This window comes from Zootoca vivipara, chromosome 6 (genome assembly GCF_965207765.1).
Source record: "Zootoca vivipara chromosome 6, rZooViv2.hap1.1, whole genome shotgun sequence".
Taxonomy (NCBI): Eukaryota; Metazoa; Chordata; class Lepidosauria; order Squamata; family Lacertidae; genus Zootoca; species Zootoca vivipara.
The window spans coordinates 54,185,036-54,202,037 of NC_142589.1; the positions used below are offsets into that span (position 1 = coordinate 54,185,036).

The window sequence follows — 17,002 nt, forward strand, 5'->3', positions numbered from 1 at the left end:
AGGAGGCGGAGCTTCCACTGCGGCTGCGCCTCTGGCTCTCTCGGCTCATTCCTCCTTCGAGTGGGCTTGAAAGAGCGGCCGATGGATGAATCGGCCGGCGACCCTGAAGCCTGGTGTAAGGTAGAGGAGGAGGAGAAGCGACGGCAGGGGGCGTGGTTTAGGCGCCGCATCCGGCTCATTGCGGGAAGTCAAGATGGCGGCGGGTAAGTGCGGGAAGCAGCTCTTTCCCTCCGCCGCCCCCCCTCACCGGGAATAAAGGGGGCCCCGCTGGGGGGTGACGTTGTAGAACTCAGTCCTCTTATTTTGGAAAGGCTTGAGGGGGCGGAGTAAGTGGGGAGGGGGCTGGTCTGGGTTTCCGCTCCCTCCCCTCTGCAGAGTGTACTTGCGGTGCAGGGAGGCGCTCTGAGCCACTGCTCTTGGAAAGGGAGGAGGGCGAGGCGGCCTGGCCTAGGTGCAGGAGAGACCCGTAGTGGGGAGCAGGGGGAGGAGGAGGAAGGGAGGCGGGGAAGATTCCCTCGCTTTGCAGAAACTGCAAAAAGCGAGCAAGGAGTTGGGTTTGTTTTTGTAGCTCAGGACGTCCTTCGCTTCTGGTGTGCCTAAGGCGGCCGCCCGAATTATCCCCTAGCCCGTCTTTCCAGGTGCTGCCCCCTCTCCACAAAGGGCCATAGAACTGTAGAGTTGGCAGGGTCCCACCCAAGGGTCATCTAGTCCGACCCTCAGCAAGGATGGCCATCCAACCTCTGCTTAAAAACCTCAATTGAAGGAAAATCCACCAGCTTCCCAGGTAGTCCATTCCAATGTCAAGCAGCTGTCACCACCCACAACTTCTTAATGTTTAGTCAGAATCTCATTACTTGCAGTTAGAATCAGTTGGTTTGGGTCCTGCCCTCTGGAGTAGCAGAAGACAAGCTTGCTCCATCTCCCCTTAAGGCAGTGTTTCTCCTTAAGGGGTCCTTGTGCCAGGCTGAGAAAAGGGGTGGGGCTCTATCACTGAGCTATGGTCATTTCCCATCACCTAAACAGCAGAATTCAGCAGAGCTGTGTTGCCCAAACAGGCTTTAATGAATTCTAAAGCACATATTCATACTAGTGTAGAGTTGCTATCTTGTTTTGCCCACAGATACAAAGTAACATGAAATGTTAGTGTAACAGTAGCTCATTTGTTCATAAACTGGTGAGAGGTGCAGATTTCCTGGTACTGTGGAAACTTTAAATCTCAAAGTAGACTTCCCTAGAGAGTCTCTGCCAGCCAGAGTAAACAATACTGTACTGAGCTTGAGGGACAAACTGACTGATTTGGTCATATAATGCAGGTTCCTCTGTTCCTTTGTAGCACAGTTAAAAGTTATCCTGATGTGTTTGTAAACTGCAATAGTATCAAATCTGAAGGTGACTGAATTATCTTCTTGTTCCAATTTAATGTTTTAAAAATACTTGATTGTTATTGGACAGTGGCCTTGTTTGCACTTTACTTTAAACCATTGGTAAGCTGAACTATAATTTAAAAGTGAATATGCAGTCTGCAAGTGCACAGGGAGACAAATGAAGCAACATTGCTCCTCCATGTACCTGTAGTGCCAACTGGGAGCTACTAGGGTTGTGTCTGAACCTTGGCTTAGTTTCTCCGGAAATAAGACATACCCATAAAATAAGCCGTAGCAGGATTTATAAGCATTTGTGCAATATAAGCCATACCCCGAAAATAAGACATAGTGATAGACGCAGTTCTGGAGGGCGCCAAGGAAGAGGCTAGGCTGGACACGTAATTAAAAAATAAGACATCCCCTGAAAATAAGCCACCATGTGCTTTTTTGAGGAAAAATAAATATAAGACTGTGTCTTATTTTTGGAGAAACACAGTAGTTCCAAACAAACCACAAGCCAGAGTTCAGATATGATCATGTTTGGATGTGAACTGTATCTTGGATCTCAATAATACAGGAGTGGGGAAGAGCAAAGTGACTGATTAGTTGCCTTCAATGTTTTTTGCCTCACTTGGAAGTAATCCTCATAGAGATCAGTAACACTTACTTTCAAATAAATGTGCTTAAAGCTGAAACCTTAATTTTGCAAAGGGTTCAAAGAACCATGTAAAGGTAGATAACTAGTATTCCTATTTACAGGTGATTGTAAATTAGAGTTCTTTTTGGACTCATCTCTGATCTAGCATCTGCAACTCTTTAGCACTGGACCATGCTGGCTCTTAAATTTACATTTATAAAATGTAAAGTTTGGAGTATGTGTAATAAAAAGCATACCATGTTTACTATCTCTACAAAAAAATTGTTTCATTTTTAGTCAGCTTTTTCTGATTTGTATGTGAGTTAAATAATGTTTATTAGAACAGCTCTAATGAATCTGAGGGAGACATTTGTTAGGTAGTGTAGTCTTCGGAGGAGAAGATTTCTTCTAGCACAGATGCAGTTGCAGGGGAAGGAGAGCATGAGATCTCTTCAGCTAGCTTCTATTTTGTCCTTTTCTTTTTTGCAGGCAACTGAGAACCACTTTGACTGAAGGGAAGCCTTGAGTATAGATTTCCCTTAGCTTCTTCTAGTCTGGAGAGAACATGGTAGCAAAGGGTTACTTTAAAAAAGAAAAGGGAAAAAAGAATCCATGCAAGCAGCATCATGGCAAGTAGCACTTTCCGCTCCCGTTTAAATCTAAAAGTCACTTTCTTAAATGATTCAGTTTCCAGGAGCAAGCGATCCTTCGAAGAGTTTCAAGAGGAGAAGCAACCAGACACAAAGAGACACAAACTCTCCTGCTTGCCTTTTGGTGCACTTGCAGATCCCTCCTCATCAAGCAATGGAATAGCAGCTTCCGCAGTGTGTTCTGTGGCCACCAATGGACAGCCTGATAATAGCAACACAGATGACTTACTAGATGACAGCTTACTGGACCCTTCAGATGGGGAACTCTCAGACTTCTCCACTGGACTCACTTCAGAAGCTGAAGACGAACTTTTGTTAGATAGTCAACCACGCTGCCCAGAGACTTCAAATTCCATAGCATTTGAACCAGATGCAGAACATGTTGGAATTTTGTGTACATTAGGATCCTCTAAGCCTTCTGGTACTCTAGATCTAGAGTCTAGAAAAACAGAGCCACTGTCTCCAGCTCACCCTTTAGTCTGTTCAAGTGCTTGCAGAAATGACTCTGAAAGTCCAGAAAGTGGGAGTGACTTGAGCACAAGCACAGGGTCTCAGAACCAAGCTAGATTTGGATTGGATTCAAACAGTTCTGTGCTTCCAGAAGCTTTGCCAGTTGCAACAGCTGCCTTGAGTCTGCAAAAAGAGAACCATGTGTCTGGGGTATTGGATAAAGAAGCTGCTCAGGCAGTGGTTGATGATAACTTGGAAAGAGTGAGCCAGCTCATGGCGAAACCTGAGAGAGCTGAAGGGCCCTGCAAGGAACAAGCTTCCCTAAATCAAAATGACCTAGGAGAAGAGAGTGCAAACAGCCCACCACAAGAGGCTGAAGGAGGATTGGATTCTGCTGGCTTGCATGAAGAGGCTGCACCTTCCTGTTCCACTTCCATCAGTGATCAAAGAAAGGCATATATGGAAGGTCCCAGCATCAAAGAGCCAAATTGGTCAGCACCGCCTCCCCTGGTGCCTGCAGCTAGGCTTGCTTTCTCGGTCTTGGTGTGCTATGCTCTCCTTTCTCTTCTGCATCTGTTGTGCGGCTCTGCACCCTAGGTGGGAGAGGGTTGTATTTGATGTGTGTATGTGCACAAGAATACTAAAGCCTGGCGGTACTTTTCATATATCATTTATTTATTTATTTATTTAATAATAATAATAATAATAATAATAATAATAATAATAATAAATAAATAAATAATGTGTCCCTTTGTCTTGCATAGATCAGGCATCCCCAAACTTCGGCCCTCCAGATGTTTTGGACTACAATTCCCATCTTCCCCAACCACTGGTCCTGTTAGCTAGGGATCATGGGAGTTGTAGGCCAAAACATCTGGAGGGCCGCAGTTTGGGGATGCCTGGTCTACATGTCCCAAGTTTTCAGGAGAACCAGTGTGGTTCTGAAACTGCCTGACAAACTTGTTTCTTGTTCACCACATAGATTGCTCAGTTTATATTCTTCTATTTCCACCTTTCTCCCTTCTTCCTTCCACTGCAATGCTCTGTTTCCAGTTTTCTGCAGGAACATGGAATTCTCAGCCATGGAAGGTGTTGCCCACATGCTGAGATCTTCGACAGTAATGAGGGCTAGAAACTTTCCCTCAAAACCAGGAATTCAAGATTCTCAGGAGATCTTGCATACATCTGGTGGTGGTACACAATGCCTACAGTCGTATGATGCCTTACATCTTGCAAATGGAGCTAGTTGTAGAAATGTGTCTTATTTAGATTATGGCATCCATGTAACGCTGCCTTGTGTATAAACTGACTCTGCCTTATTTAATAGTTTATTCATGATATAATTTTTTATATTCTTGAAGATGAGCTAAGCATTGCCTCCTCTTCCCCACATAATTTTGTTGTTTAACAGATTTTCACCAAACTTTACATGGGGTGTTTTGATTTTTGTGAAAACCATTGTGGGAGATGAAGTATACCCTCCCAAGCTTGGAACAATTTTCATTTGTTCAATTTAAAAATTATGTGGTGCTGAACTGTAAATTAAACCTGTAAATGGTCTCCAAAAGGTATGCACTAAAATAGTAAATAAAAATTAATGTTAAAAACAAGTTTATGAAGAGCCAGATAAATAAAATCAATAGTTAAAAGTATATTTATGCTAAATTATGGATTAAAAGTACCCCTCAATTAGTGCAAGGTGCAAGGAACCTCTGTAAAATCATGCCCTCTAGTCTTTGTGTGCTTAAATTCTCTCAGCAACACATCGTATTTGTCTAGCAGATGGCTTTGCAATTCTTAGCAGTTTTGTCATTTTCTCTCCCATCCTCCAGTCCTGTAAGGCCCCGATGTCGGATATACATTGAAGAGGCAAAACTTGAGTCCAGCAAGAAAAAATACATCAATGCTGTCCTTGCCCATGCTCAGCATGCTGAACTCATAGGTAAGCTGGAGGTGGAATCAAAATTTTTCTGAGGTTCCTTTTTTCTGCTGGCATAAAGTGTTGCCATTGGGTAAGGGTTGATTCAGAAAGTGTTTCTCTCTCTGCTGGAGCTGGAGACTTGGTGGCATGGAATTTTGTGCAATTAATTTTTGCTTTTATACCTGCCCCTCAGCCTAATTGGGGTGAGACAGGAGTTTTTCACCTGACCTTCCCTTATATTTATTGCATTTATATCTGTCCTTCCTTTATCCTGGCTTTCAGGGGATTAACTCATCTTATTACTGCAAAAAACTCTGTAAGGTAGTTTCACTTAAGAACAAGCTGAAAGTCTAAAGTCTTAGTGGCTGATCAAGGGTTTGAACCCACATCCCACCAGTCCCCCCCCCAATCCATCCGCCCCCCCCCCCGCCTCCGATTCTAGCTACAGTGTCCTGACTCTCCTAGGGCAGGCAACTTGCCTTTCTTGCCAAAATATCATATGACCATTTTGCTCAGCAGCACTTTTGTGATACTGGATGCCAGTTCTTTCTGCCACAGTGTGCACTGCATTGCAGTTACAAGTAGGTAGCAGTGTTGGTTTGCCATAGTCAAATCAAAATACAGTGGTACCTCGACTTGCGAACAACTCGACAACCGAATTTTTCGACTTACGAATGGGGGTAATGGCCGCTGCGCTTACAAATGTCTCGACATCCGAAAGGAAACCGCGGCGGTTTTAGATTTTTTGACTTACGAATTTTTAGATAGGGTTGCTTCGACTTACGAATTTGTCCATTTCCAATGCATTCCTATGGGAAATCGCGTTTCCAATGGCGTTTTCGACTTACGAATTTTTTGACCTACGAAGGTGCCTTCGGAACAGATTAAATTAATAAGTCGAGGCACCACTGTATGAACAAAAGCTCATACCAATAACAAACTTAGTTGGTCTCTAAGGTGCTACTGGAAGGAATTTTTTTATTTTGTTTTGACTGCATTGTAGATTAGTTGTGGGCAGGATGGAGGTCAAGGGAAGGACACAGGTTGTTCTAGATGGCCTTTGGATTCTTCAAGACACTCTCCTTGGAGTTGTAAAGAGGAAGGCACTCCCCTCTGCCCCCTATCGTCCAGTGGTGGTTTATTTATTCGTTTCTTCAGGGGCAAATGAAGAGACCTTTAGAGGAAGACCAGTTTTGTTGCTTCTTGCCCAAAGTCAGTCTGTCTTTCTGTCTGTCTCTCTGCACATGGAATACTAACAAGGTGCTGGGCTGCTTCCAGTGTATGGATTGAGGACAAATCATGTGGGCAGAAGGAAAACTCTAATTAGGATCCTATTTTTCTTTTTTCACTGTGCCTTTCAAATTAATATGCAACGTGTACATTCAGAGTTCTGGCACGTCACACCAAAATTGCTCATGAATGCTTCGTGTAATGTGCACAAGCTGTTTATTAGCACAAACATGTATTATCTTGCGTAGCTTTAGGCATAGAATTGGTGGACTGGCATGGGAAGGAGAGGCAATCCTAGGCCAGAGCAGGAAGCAAGGCTTTTGGCTGCTGCTCAAAAAGGGGACTCTTTAAGTAGCTCTGAGTTTTGCTATAACAGCCCCACATTCTTCTGATTTTTCCTGTAGGCTTTATGTTGGTGTGTGATTTTTGCCTTGATCAATCAGCAGAACAAACACCTGAGGCACATTTACCATGTTCTGGCTGCATCTGCCATGGAGGTCCAGGGGCACTCCAGGCACATGAACCTGGAGATGGCTTGAGAGCGGTTTCCCTGTGGCGCAGTGCACCAGTAAATGCTAAATGGGAGGGGGAACTAGGGGGGGAACCCTTTCCTGTGCCACTGCCTGGTAAGGACAGGCAGAAAACAGCTGAGTGATGGATTTAACTCCTAAAAGAGCCCTCTCTTACAAGTCAGAACTTAGGCTGCTATGTGGCTCTCGTGGCAGAGAGCCTGGGGAAATGAGCAAGGACAAAGGATTGCCTCTTGTATGTATGGGTTGGGTTATGACCATGGATGTTGCATGCATACCATGTTCTCCCATGGTACCCTGTTTCTCCGAAAATAAGACGTAGCCATAAAATAAGCCATAGCAGGATTTTTAAGCATTCAATGAATATAAGCCATACCCCGAAAATAAGCCATAGTGATAGGCTTATCACTATGTATGGTACAGTTTAACTACAAGATTAAACTGTACCATACTTAATAAAAAAATAAAAAAGACATCCCCTGAAAATAAGCCAAAGTGGGTTTTTTTGAGGAAAAATAAATATAAGACGGTGTCTCATTTTTGGAGAAACACGGGTATGTGTCCACATGTGTGAGAACACAATGCAAGTCCAAAGTCATCCCTGCTTCTTGCCAGCAGGTGGTGCCAGAACACAGTGGAGGAAGTAGAGCACAGCCGGAATGCACCCAGAGATGGGCCTGTTCCTCTCAGCTGACAAAATGACTTGACTGGGCCTGTTAACCTGTTGTTGTTAACCTGAGCATGCAGCTTCCTCTGGCTCCTGGGGACAGTAGGGGGTGGCAGTGACCTCACCAGTCTTCCAGTTGAGCCTTGACTTGGTTTTTAAAACATGGATACATTAAAGGTGAGGGCTTACTTCATGCATTGAATCAGTTATGGTTTTTTTTTTAAATGCTGGTGAATGTAAACATTGGAAGCTATCGAAATATCACTGCTTGTGATGGGGAGGCAAACTCCCGTTGCTAGCAGCTCTTTGCAAGTAACATTAGACACCCTCTGCTTCTGCACAGCCTTCGGACAACTAAATCATCACTGGTGTTGAAGATATTGTTTGCTCCAGTGAGCCAGGGAGGAGCGGGGTATAGGTTTGTGGAAAGATTTCTTACTTCCTGCCTTTCCCTGACTGAAATTCTCCACTCAGGAAATTAGCTTTCACAGGTCATTAGCAACATAATGGGGTATTTCAAACAGTACATCTACAACCTGCTGTCCAGAACACTTCTGGAGCCTCCCTTATCCTGAGTTGGCATGACTCATCCTTATTTGGAAGATCCATTCTAAAGAACAGTGTGCTTCAGTATTTCACAGTAAACTTAATTTGTGCCTCCACAGTAGCCATTTCTTCCCCAAAACTCAACATGCATGTTTAGACCATCAGCATAGGATCCTTACATATTTGACTTTTTCTGTGTAATACACTGCCTAGCATAGCGTTCCCCAGTCTGGTGCCCTCCAGGTGTTTTGGACTACCAGCACCCAGCAGCGTTGGCCATACATGGTTCAGCTGTTTGGAGTTGAGAGCCAGAGGGCACCCAGTTGGGGAAAGCTGGCCTAGAATGTGGCTAGTGCCAAAGATGCACCTTTTAACTTTATTGAACGTCTGGGGTGGCCTATGTGGTTACCCTCTACAGCAGCTTCCATCATCCGTAGCCATTGGCCATAGTGACCGGCGCTAATAGGAATGGAATTCCAACAACATCTAGAGGGCATTGCATTACCTACCCCTGTGGTACCTGATGCAAACACACTGGGTTGCATTGCCTTGCTCTGCCAAATTTCAGATGAAGTCAATGAGTTGCAGCAGCTGATGTTGACCGTGACCGCTGAAAACCGCTACGGGGAACCCGGATTTGCGCACCCAACAGACCTGACCGTAAGGTACTGTGTTACCCTTCATGAAAGCAAGGGCAGCAGAACCCCAGTGGCAGGTTTCCCTCCTTAAGAAACAGAATAACTTGCTTAAAACTGTTTTCAAGAAGGTAAAAAAGCTGCTGAACGAAGATGCATTTGTTATAAGCTTTTTGTGCACTAGAGTCCTCTTCAGATGCATTAAGTCACAGTTACCTGTTTGGGGGGTGGGAATAGCAAACATTGGGGTCAGACAGCATTGAAATGGGAGAGAAATGCAGAATGGTAATTTGCAACCCCAGTAGTTGCAAGGGGAGGACTATTGCTTTCATGTACAGGTTGAGAGTTTCCCAGATGCCCCTGGCTTACCTCTGTTGGAAACATACGGTCTACATACGAAATGATTCAGCAAGGCGTAGTAGAAGAAAATCTTCCAAAGGACAGATGGGATACTGGGTGGGTGGGATGGGGTGCTTTACATTAATTTATACTTACTGTTGTTCTACCCCTAACCTGATGCAGGAACTATGCACAGCGAGCTAAGAGGACAGCCCACAGATATTCCCTTAGCCAGTGGGTCGATAGGAACAATCGCAACCTCCGTCGTTTTGAGAGTGTCCCTGATCGCTTCAGGCGCAGCCCTATCTCAAGCTAGAAGGGTCTCATCATTGAAATTAAGTTGTCTTTTATCTGCGCTTCAAAGTTGATTGTCAGCTTCATTATTATTATTATTGTTATTATTGTTGTTATTATTATTATTATTAATTTCAGTTTTTAAGTTAAGGCCTGTTTATAGTTTGTTTTTGTTAGAAATTTTTGTTCAACTTGACCTTGAACCTCTCCTCTGCCAAATTTTTTATATATTTTTGGCATTTTGATGTTTCACCAAGCAGTTTGATACTGTATGCTATGGCAATTTTTTATAAATGCTTGTGCCTTTGAAATATCCTGTAGTGTGTTCTCTTCTCTTTCTTCCTCCCTGCCTCCCAGTGAGTGATTGACTGGTTTGCATGTGCAGCTCAGTTATATGTTTCTGTACCATTTTTAGAACTCTGGAGGTGAATTAAGGCATGAAGGGTTGCAGGCAAAGCATTCATGTCACATTACACACAAGAGTTTTGTAATCATGGCAACTCACACATTCAGTTGCCAAGACCTCAAGTAGTGAGAGATGGAGAGGACCTTTAGGGGTGAATGAGAGGTATTATTCTTCCTGTCTGTGAAATGGGTCTTGGAGATGGGCTCAGAACAAATCGACGTCCTTCAATGCTGCATCATTTCCTTAAAGAGGGAACTTGTGTGGTTTATCACATATCAATTTGAAAGCAAAACAAAGCATCCCAAAAATAAGGTAGTGATTTCTGTACATTTGGAGGCAGGCATCAGTTAATCTGCTCACTTACCACACCAGTGTGACTGCCTGCTGCCCTCAGTAAGAGAATGCTACCACACTGTCAGGCAGACTCTTACTTGTGCAATAATTTTAGGTAAAAAAAGAAACAGCATGTGTTCCTGCTACTCCGGTCATCGAGGCAAGATCCCACCTCTCCCTCTACCCCTCTCTGCTTGCTAAGGAGCAAGAGGAAGAGATGGGATCTTTTCTGTCATACAGGAAGCTTTGGAGTAGGAGAAATGCATGTTTTCCTTCTTTTTGGAGCTTCAGGGAGCTTTGGATGAGACTCTCCTCTCTCCAGCAAGTATAGGTTTTGAGTGAAGGGTAAGTCTTCACCAGGGAATGGGAGGTATAAGGAAAAAAATGTCCCCTTTGCCTTCCCTGCTTCTAAAGTTGTCAACCCCCAGGACTCCTGATCTCCCGCGCACCTCGGCCTGAACAAGATCCCTGTTCCAGACTGGCTTGAAAGCTGAAGACAAGCACCTCCAGCAAGATTTTGTTTCAGGTTCAACTTGTGAGACACTTTGTAGGTGTGTGCGGTGTGCTGGCCTTTTGTCTCACTGAGCAACTCGGAAGCTTGTTTTTAAAAGGTACTGGACAAACCCAAAGAGAAGGGTTGGTCTGTTGGTAGCTAACAGCCACCATAGCTTTGCAAGGAATGCCCCTTCATAATGAGGAAAGGGGGGGGGAGTGAAGGTGTTTTGACTTTTCTACCTCCAATATCAAAAGGTAATGTGACTTTTTAAAGTACAGGATGAAGGAGCAGGAAAAAATAATTGCAATGAGGGAGTGTGAAAGAGAGTAGTTTTTTGCTCTGCTCAAAGCTGCCACTGCTGTGACACGTTACAGGTAGGTAGCCATGTTGGTCTGACGTAGTCAAAATAAAAAAATTCCTTCCAGTAGCACCTTATAAGTTTGACTTAGTTGGTCTCTAAGGTGCCACTGGAAGGAATTATTTTATTTTGTTTCCACTGCTGCGACAGTTTTGGAAGTAGTGCCTTGTGCAGGAGGAGACCTGGAAGTCAATTGCCCTTTTAAGGAACAAAGGCAGAGATGCTGAACTTCTGTCATCCTCTGACAAAAAGCTTCTAAGGAGAGAACTCTGTGGTTTTAAACATATTGGGATATTTCTAGGGCAACTGTCAGAGTCTAATTGTTTGCTAGAAATTAATCTCCCCGCCCCCTGCTCCTGCAAACAGTCTGTGAAGCTATTCCTGTGCTGTGTGGCAAAGCATCTTCTCGGGGAGTCCTGTTGGAATCAATTGCATAAAGCCTGAATCAATCGAGAGTGCATCTTGGTGTGTGGGTACTCTTAAGTATATTTTGTTGGGGATTGCCCGGAGTGGTTGGGGCAACCTAATCAAATAGGTGTCATATACATAATTAAATAATAATAATTAAGCATTTGGGTCCCCACAGATGAGTGCCAGAGTAGAACCACAGAACGCCTGCAATACTGAATGCCCCTGTGTACATCCTAAGTGCATTTTAGCCGCCACTGGGTCCTACACAGGTTCACAAGAGGTGTCTTATCTTTCATGTCAGCACAGCTCTCTAGGCAGGAATTTGTGCTTTGCATCTTTGAGTTACTGCAAACCAATAGGGTTGCCAGACTCAATAGAGGACAGGACTTCTGTGCCTTTAATTGCCCTGCTCTTTTTTGAGTCTGGAAACCTTAAAGAGAAACCAGCAGACCCTTTGTTTAATTTCCAAGCAAAGGGTCTGCTGGTTTCTTTTTAAGGTTTCCAGACTCAAAAGAGAGCAGGGCAATTAAAGGCACAGAAGTCCTGTCCTCTATTGAGTCTGGCAACCCTACAAACCAATGGTTAAAAACAGTAAATGAGGCACCAGCTCGCAAATAAAGTCCCCATATTTTGCGAGTTCACTCCATTGCATTCACATGAGCTCCTAAAGCTGGAAGTAGGTGGCGAATTCTAATGATGTAATTTGCCCTACAGCTGGAAGTGGGACAGAAAATCACTCACAGCTGAAATCTGGATTTCCCACCTGCCAAGACATTTAATTGGATGTCCATTCTGAACTGGAGCTTGGCAATTGTTGGAAGGGCAGGGGAGAGAGATTACCATTTTCCATGGAGTGTTATGTTGTAGTCAGTCTGGTACGTAGGAAGCTGCCTTATACCAAGTTAGACCCTTATTCGAACAACAATTGACAGCAGATCCCAAGGGTTTCAGGCAGGGGTCTTTAGTCTCTACTTGGAGACTGAATCTGTGACATTCCACGTATGGTGGAAATCCTCTACCATGATCCCTTACAAACCTTTCCTGTGGTTCAGTCCATACTCTTCTCAAATAATGCAGTATCACCTTGGATCTCATTTAATGCATTTTATCTCTGTCCTCCTGAAATTTCCCCACATAGCCAGCTCTGTTGTATACTACAGCATGTTCTGATTGCATCTCTCCTTTAAAGATCTCTCTGCAGAGTCTGAGGGTGCTTTTTGATTGCTTGACAGTCCTCTCTCTGAAGCGTGGAATTGCTTTCAGCCTGTGTGTTTGTTTCTTCTCCCGCTAATGGCATTTATTGTCGCACATTTTAAAAGGCTGCAATTACAGGGGATAATGATATCATGCACATACTCATATCACACACCCCAACACTTTACCACTCGCAGGAAGCCAATTTGGATGCTGAACGTGGAAAGGGTAGGTGAGTCTTGACATCCATTCCCCCACTTTAGGTTCTAGTTGTGGGAGGGGGTGGGAGGGAAAGCTGTACTGCTTTAAGGTGTGTCAGACCTGTGCAGAAGTCCTGACAAGAAGTCCAAAAGGCACATGGTGGATGATGTGCCAGATTGGGACTTCCCAAGTCATGCTATACTGTCCAGGGGGATGGAAATGCTGTAATATGGAGAGCATACTCTAGGACAGGCATCCCCAAACTGCGGCCCTCCAGATGTTTTGGCCTACAACTCCCATGATCCCTAGCTAACAGGACCAGTGGTTGGGAAAGATGGGAACTGTAGTCCAAAACATCTGGAGGGCCGAAGTTTGGGGATGCCTGCTCTAGGAGGTCTGGAAGTAAGGCCCATCACTGGACCCCCTAGCTCAGTGATGGCCAAACTTGGTCCTCCAGCTGTTTTGGGACTACAATCCCCATCATCCCTAACCACTGGTCCTGTTAGCTAGGAATGTTGGGAGTTGTAGTCCCGAAACAGCTGGAGGGCCAAGTTTGGCCATCACTGCCCTAGCTGCTGTGGCTAACCTTTGACCACCAGATGTTGCATTACGAGATGCCATCTTTCTTAACCATTGGCCATGCTGTCTGGGGTTGATGGGTGTTGTAGCCCAATGACACCTGGAGGACCCTTGCCGCTCTTTATTCCCCCCCCACACACCTTCACCTGTTCCCAATGAGCCATGGGAGATCCTGCCCTCCCCCTTCCGCAGTATGTCCTAAAAGAGTTGGGGGTAGCCATGGTACTGGGAAGATCAGAGACAGCGTTTTGTCTCTTTTGTGCTACTCCTAGCTTCTGGGGCCTCTGAGTGAAGTCACAATCCCGTGCCCCTTTCTCTAGCTCCCCTCTGGGGTGTAGAGGAAGTGAGAGGTGAGCAGACAAGCAGGAAATGAATGTGGCTGTTGGGCCCTCCACTGGCCTCTGACCGACCCAACCAACACCTGGCACTGGCCATGAAAGGATGTGACCAGGGGAGTCGCTGTGCAGCCCTTGGAACACAAGGGACGCACACACTGCTGGAAACTCAGTACCACAAATAGAGCACAGAGACGTAGCCAAATTAGGCTGAATGTCCACTGCTTGCTCAGGACTCCAGCTGGAAGGAGGCTCTCCTTTGGCAGCCAAAGATGGAGCGCTAAATCAAACCACAGTCCCAAACTACTTTCCCTCCCTCTGTGGGTGGGGCCTGAGAAACAGCTGAGTATCATGGGAGCAAATTGTAGTACCCTACTAACTAGAGCAATATCAAACCTGTGGGGAATGTCCTACATGGGGAGATAACTCACTTGGGATGGAGTTCAGATTATGGGTATGTTTGAAATGCTTCCCTATCTCAAAAATTGTGCCTCTGTGGGAAGTGAACATATCAGAGAGCAAAGTTCTAGGCTAGCCCTGAAAAGCTACATTTCTATGTACAGGGAGTTGTTTTTGTTTTAGTGCAGGAAGCCTAATGAAGGAGCGTCTCCACCCCCATTGTTCTACCCGGACACTGAGGTCCAGCACCGAGGGCCTTCTGGCCTTCTGGCGGTGGTTCCCTCGCTATGAGAAGCCAAGTTACAGGGAACCAGGCAGAGGGCCTTCTCAGTAGTGGCACCTACCCTGTGGAACGCCCTCCCACAAGAGGTCAAAGAGAACAACAATTACCAGACCTTTAGAAGGCATCTTAAGGCAGCCCTGTTTAGGGAAGCTTTTAATGTTTGATGGATTTCTGTATTTTAATGTTTTGTTGGAAGCTGCCCAGAGTGGCTGGGGGAACCCAGCCATATGGGTGGGGTATTATTATTATTATCATTATCATTATTTATTTATTTATTTATTTATTTATTATTATTATTATTATTATTGCTACTTGCTAACTCAAACTGTACGATCTGAAGAACTCCTGTACAAGGTGTTACTGTGTGCTCACTTTGGGAAAGTCTCATCCCATGAACCTGCCGTTTCAGAAAATGAACCCTTCGAAAACTGGCTAAGAAAGCTCCCGTCTCCCCATGCAAAACCCCCCAAACAAACCCCGATATATCATGTTTTTCACAAAGCGAGATGGAGGATCGGCGACCTTTTGAAATGTCGATCTCTTTACACTCAAAGGAGATGTTCCTGTCACTGTACATTTAAAAACATGGTTTATTGCTCAAAACTGTTATCACAGGTAACAACCTTTCTGTGTCTCCCAAGGCAGACAATCTGCTATCGGCCAACGTTTTGGCAAGAACTGAGGGGAGTGAGGCCTTTCCTCTGTTTTGCAACACATTGTGAGTAGCTGTTAATTAGGCGGTTCTGGACAACAACTCCCATTAGCCCCTGTCAGCCCAGCTGTGTCCCCAGCATCCTCAGCACTCTGCAGCCAGCATGATGGAAATTGTAGTCCAAAACCTCTGGAGAGCACCAGGGTGGTGTGGGGTGCCATCTGCCGGCACCTTGTGTGGAAGTTGATGGGAGGGGCTGGTTGCAAGTGGCTTTGCGTGGATGTTGAAAGCTTTAGAGCAGGCACTGACTTAGTCACCGATGAGAAGAGACACAATTTTGAAGAGGCACATTAACACCATGACAGAAACTGAAGCAACTAGACTTCTCCACCTGCAAATGAGCAAGCCCTTCCTGAGCTCAATGAAGGCAGAGATGAGGGGGACTGAGGAGGGCCTGCAAGCAGGAAAAACACAGTAATGCAAAAAAGGAGGCGGTCATGATGTCATCATGGAGACATCATCTCTAGGAACACTGCCTAGCATTGATATCATGCTTTAGAGCGACCAAAGCACTTTGTCAGACTTGTTATCTCCACAGTCCTTACAGCAACCCTGCAAGGTGGGCTTGAAGAGCCTTGCTGGATGGTTCCAGGGTGGGTCCCTTCCAGGATAGCAGCCTATCTCTCACTGTGAGCCAGCAAAAAGCCCCCGAGAAGCCCCAAAGCAGGGTATGAGCAGAACAGCCTCTCTCTCTTTCCCTTGACAAACAGGCATTAAGTGATACAGACAGTCTCAACACTGGGATTCCCAATTTATCCTCCACTAAAAGGCCAGTATTATCCCTATGCAACCAATTAGAGGTTGAGGGGAAGGATAGTGAGCTAGCTGCTCGTGTCTTGTTCAGGCCAGACACAGAGTTTGTGACTGGAGAAAAATCTGAAGCAGAGATCTGAGTCAGTCTGACTGACTCCTTTTTTCTTCCTTTCTTCTTCCCTTTCTCCTGTGCCTTAAGCCTGGCATGCAGACATTTAGCAAGTGGAATGGATTCCATGGCTTTATCAATGTGCCAAGAAATAATACATCCCTTATTAATTTTGGTACACGGAGTGGGGGTAGGGTTATTGTTGTTACATGCACAGGAGCAGGGCCAAGGAAGAAAGTGGCATCCCAACCTGTGGTCACAGCTCTGTCTCCTAATCACTATGCATACAAGCCCTTCTCCCTCCCTCCCTCCCGGCTAGTTTGCACATAAAACACTAATCCATCATTTGTTTAAGAAACAGTTAACTGTGAGTTGTCCCACAGATGATCCACCAAATCACGGTATGTTTCTTCAAAGTTTAGTCTGTTTTCCACCCACTCTTGCCTCACCTTTGTAGCTTGCCACATGTCTGAGTGATGGGGCAAAGCAAACCATGATTAAGGACAGGTCCTGGGTGTGCACATAACACTGAAGCCATGGTTAAAACTATTCAAGGCTTATAAGCCAACAATCATGGTTTGCTGGTAGTTGACCCTCATTAAGTTGCTTGGCAAGATTAGGATGGTCAAGCAAAAACCATGGTTAATAATTACAGGTAGGTAGCCGTGTTGGTCTGAGTCGAAACAAAATAAAAAAATTCCTTCAGTAGCACCTCAAAGACCAACTAAGTTTTTATTTTGGTATGAGCTTTCGTGTGCATGCACACTACTTCAGATATCTTCTTCAGGTATCTGAAGAAGTGTGCATGCACACGAAAGCTCATACCAAAATAAAAACATGGTTAATAATGTATAGTTTAATAAATTGTGGCTTAGTGTTGTGTGTGAACCAGGCCAACCGTGGAACCAAACTCCCCTAACAGGCCAGTTACTGAGTTCAACAGAGGAGGAATTAAGCCTCAGTCCAAGCCAACTTGGCATTTTGATGGAGCAATCAGAAGCCCATCTCTTCTCCCAGCGTGGGTGCAAGGCTTGGAGCGTGGAGCAACATGCAGAGGGCTTAATACTGAAGCACAACAGAGGAATCTTCCTCCTGCTCCTCCCTTATCACCTTCCACAGCATTGCCACATGCACAGATCTGTCCACTTTAACCATGAAAAGTTTCTTAAT

General features: G+C 45.0%; 1 protein-coding gene across 5 annotated transcripts; it reads left to right on the plus strand.

Moving 5' to 3' along the window:
- Window positions 1–122: 122 nt before the first annotated feature.
- Window positions 123–9,576, plus strand: S100PBP (S100P binding protein). Of its 5 annotated transcripts, none has more exons than XM_035120209.3 (5): window positions 123–203; window positions 2,491–3,592; window positions 4,934–5,043; window positions 8,564–8,761; window positions 9,153–9,576. In XM_035120209.3, the coding sequence occupies exons 2-4, from the start codon at window positions 2,628–2,630 to the stop codon at window positions 8,722–8,724; spliced, it is 1,236 nt and encodes a 411-aa protein (XP_034976100.1). In that variant the 5' UTR covers window positions 123–203; window positions 2,491–2,627; the 3' UTR covers window positions 8,725–8,761; window positions 9,153–9,576. The 5 variants fall into 5 exon arrangements, with proteins under 5 accessions (XP_034976100.1, XP_088528318.1, XP_088528319.1 ...); XM_088672192.1 differs by having other exon boundaries at window positions 8,564–8,660; XM_088672194.1 differs by having other exon boundaries at window positions 181–326; window positions 8,564–8,660.
- Window positions 9,577–17,002: the final 7,426 nt, after the last annotated feature.

Coding starts and splice junctions, on each gene's coding strand:
- S100PBP (XM_088672192.1), top strand. CDS start 2,628: ATGGCAAGTAGCACTTTCCGCTCCCGTTTAAATCTAAAAGTCACTTTC. Junction 3,593..4,933: donor AGCATCAAAGAGCCAAATTG/GTCAGCACCGCC, acceptor CCCATCCTCCAG/TCCTGTAAGGCCCCGATGTC. Junction 8,661..9,152: donor CCAACAGACCTGACCGTAAG/GTACTGTGTTAC, acceptor AACCTGATGCAG/GAACTATGCACAGCGAGCTA.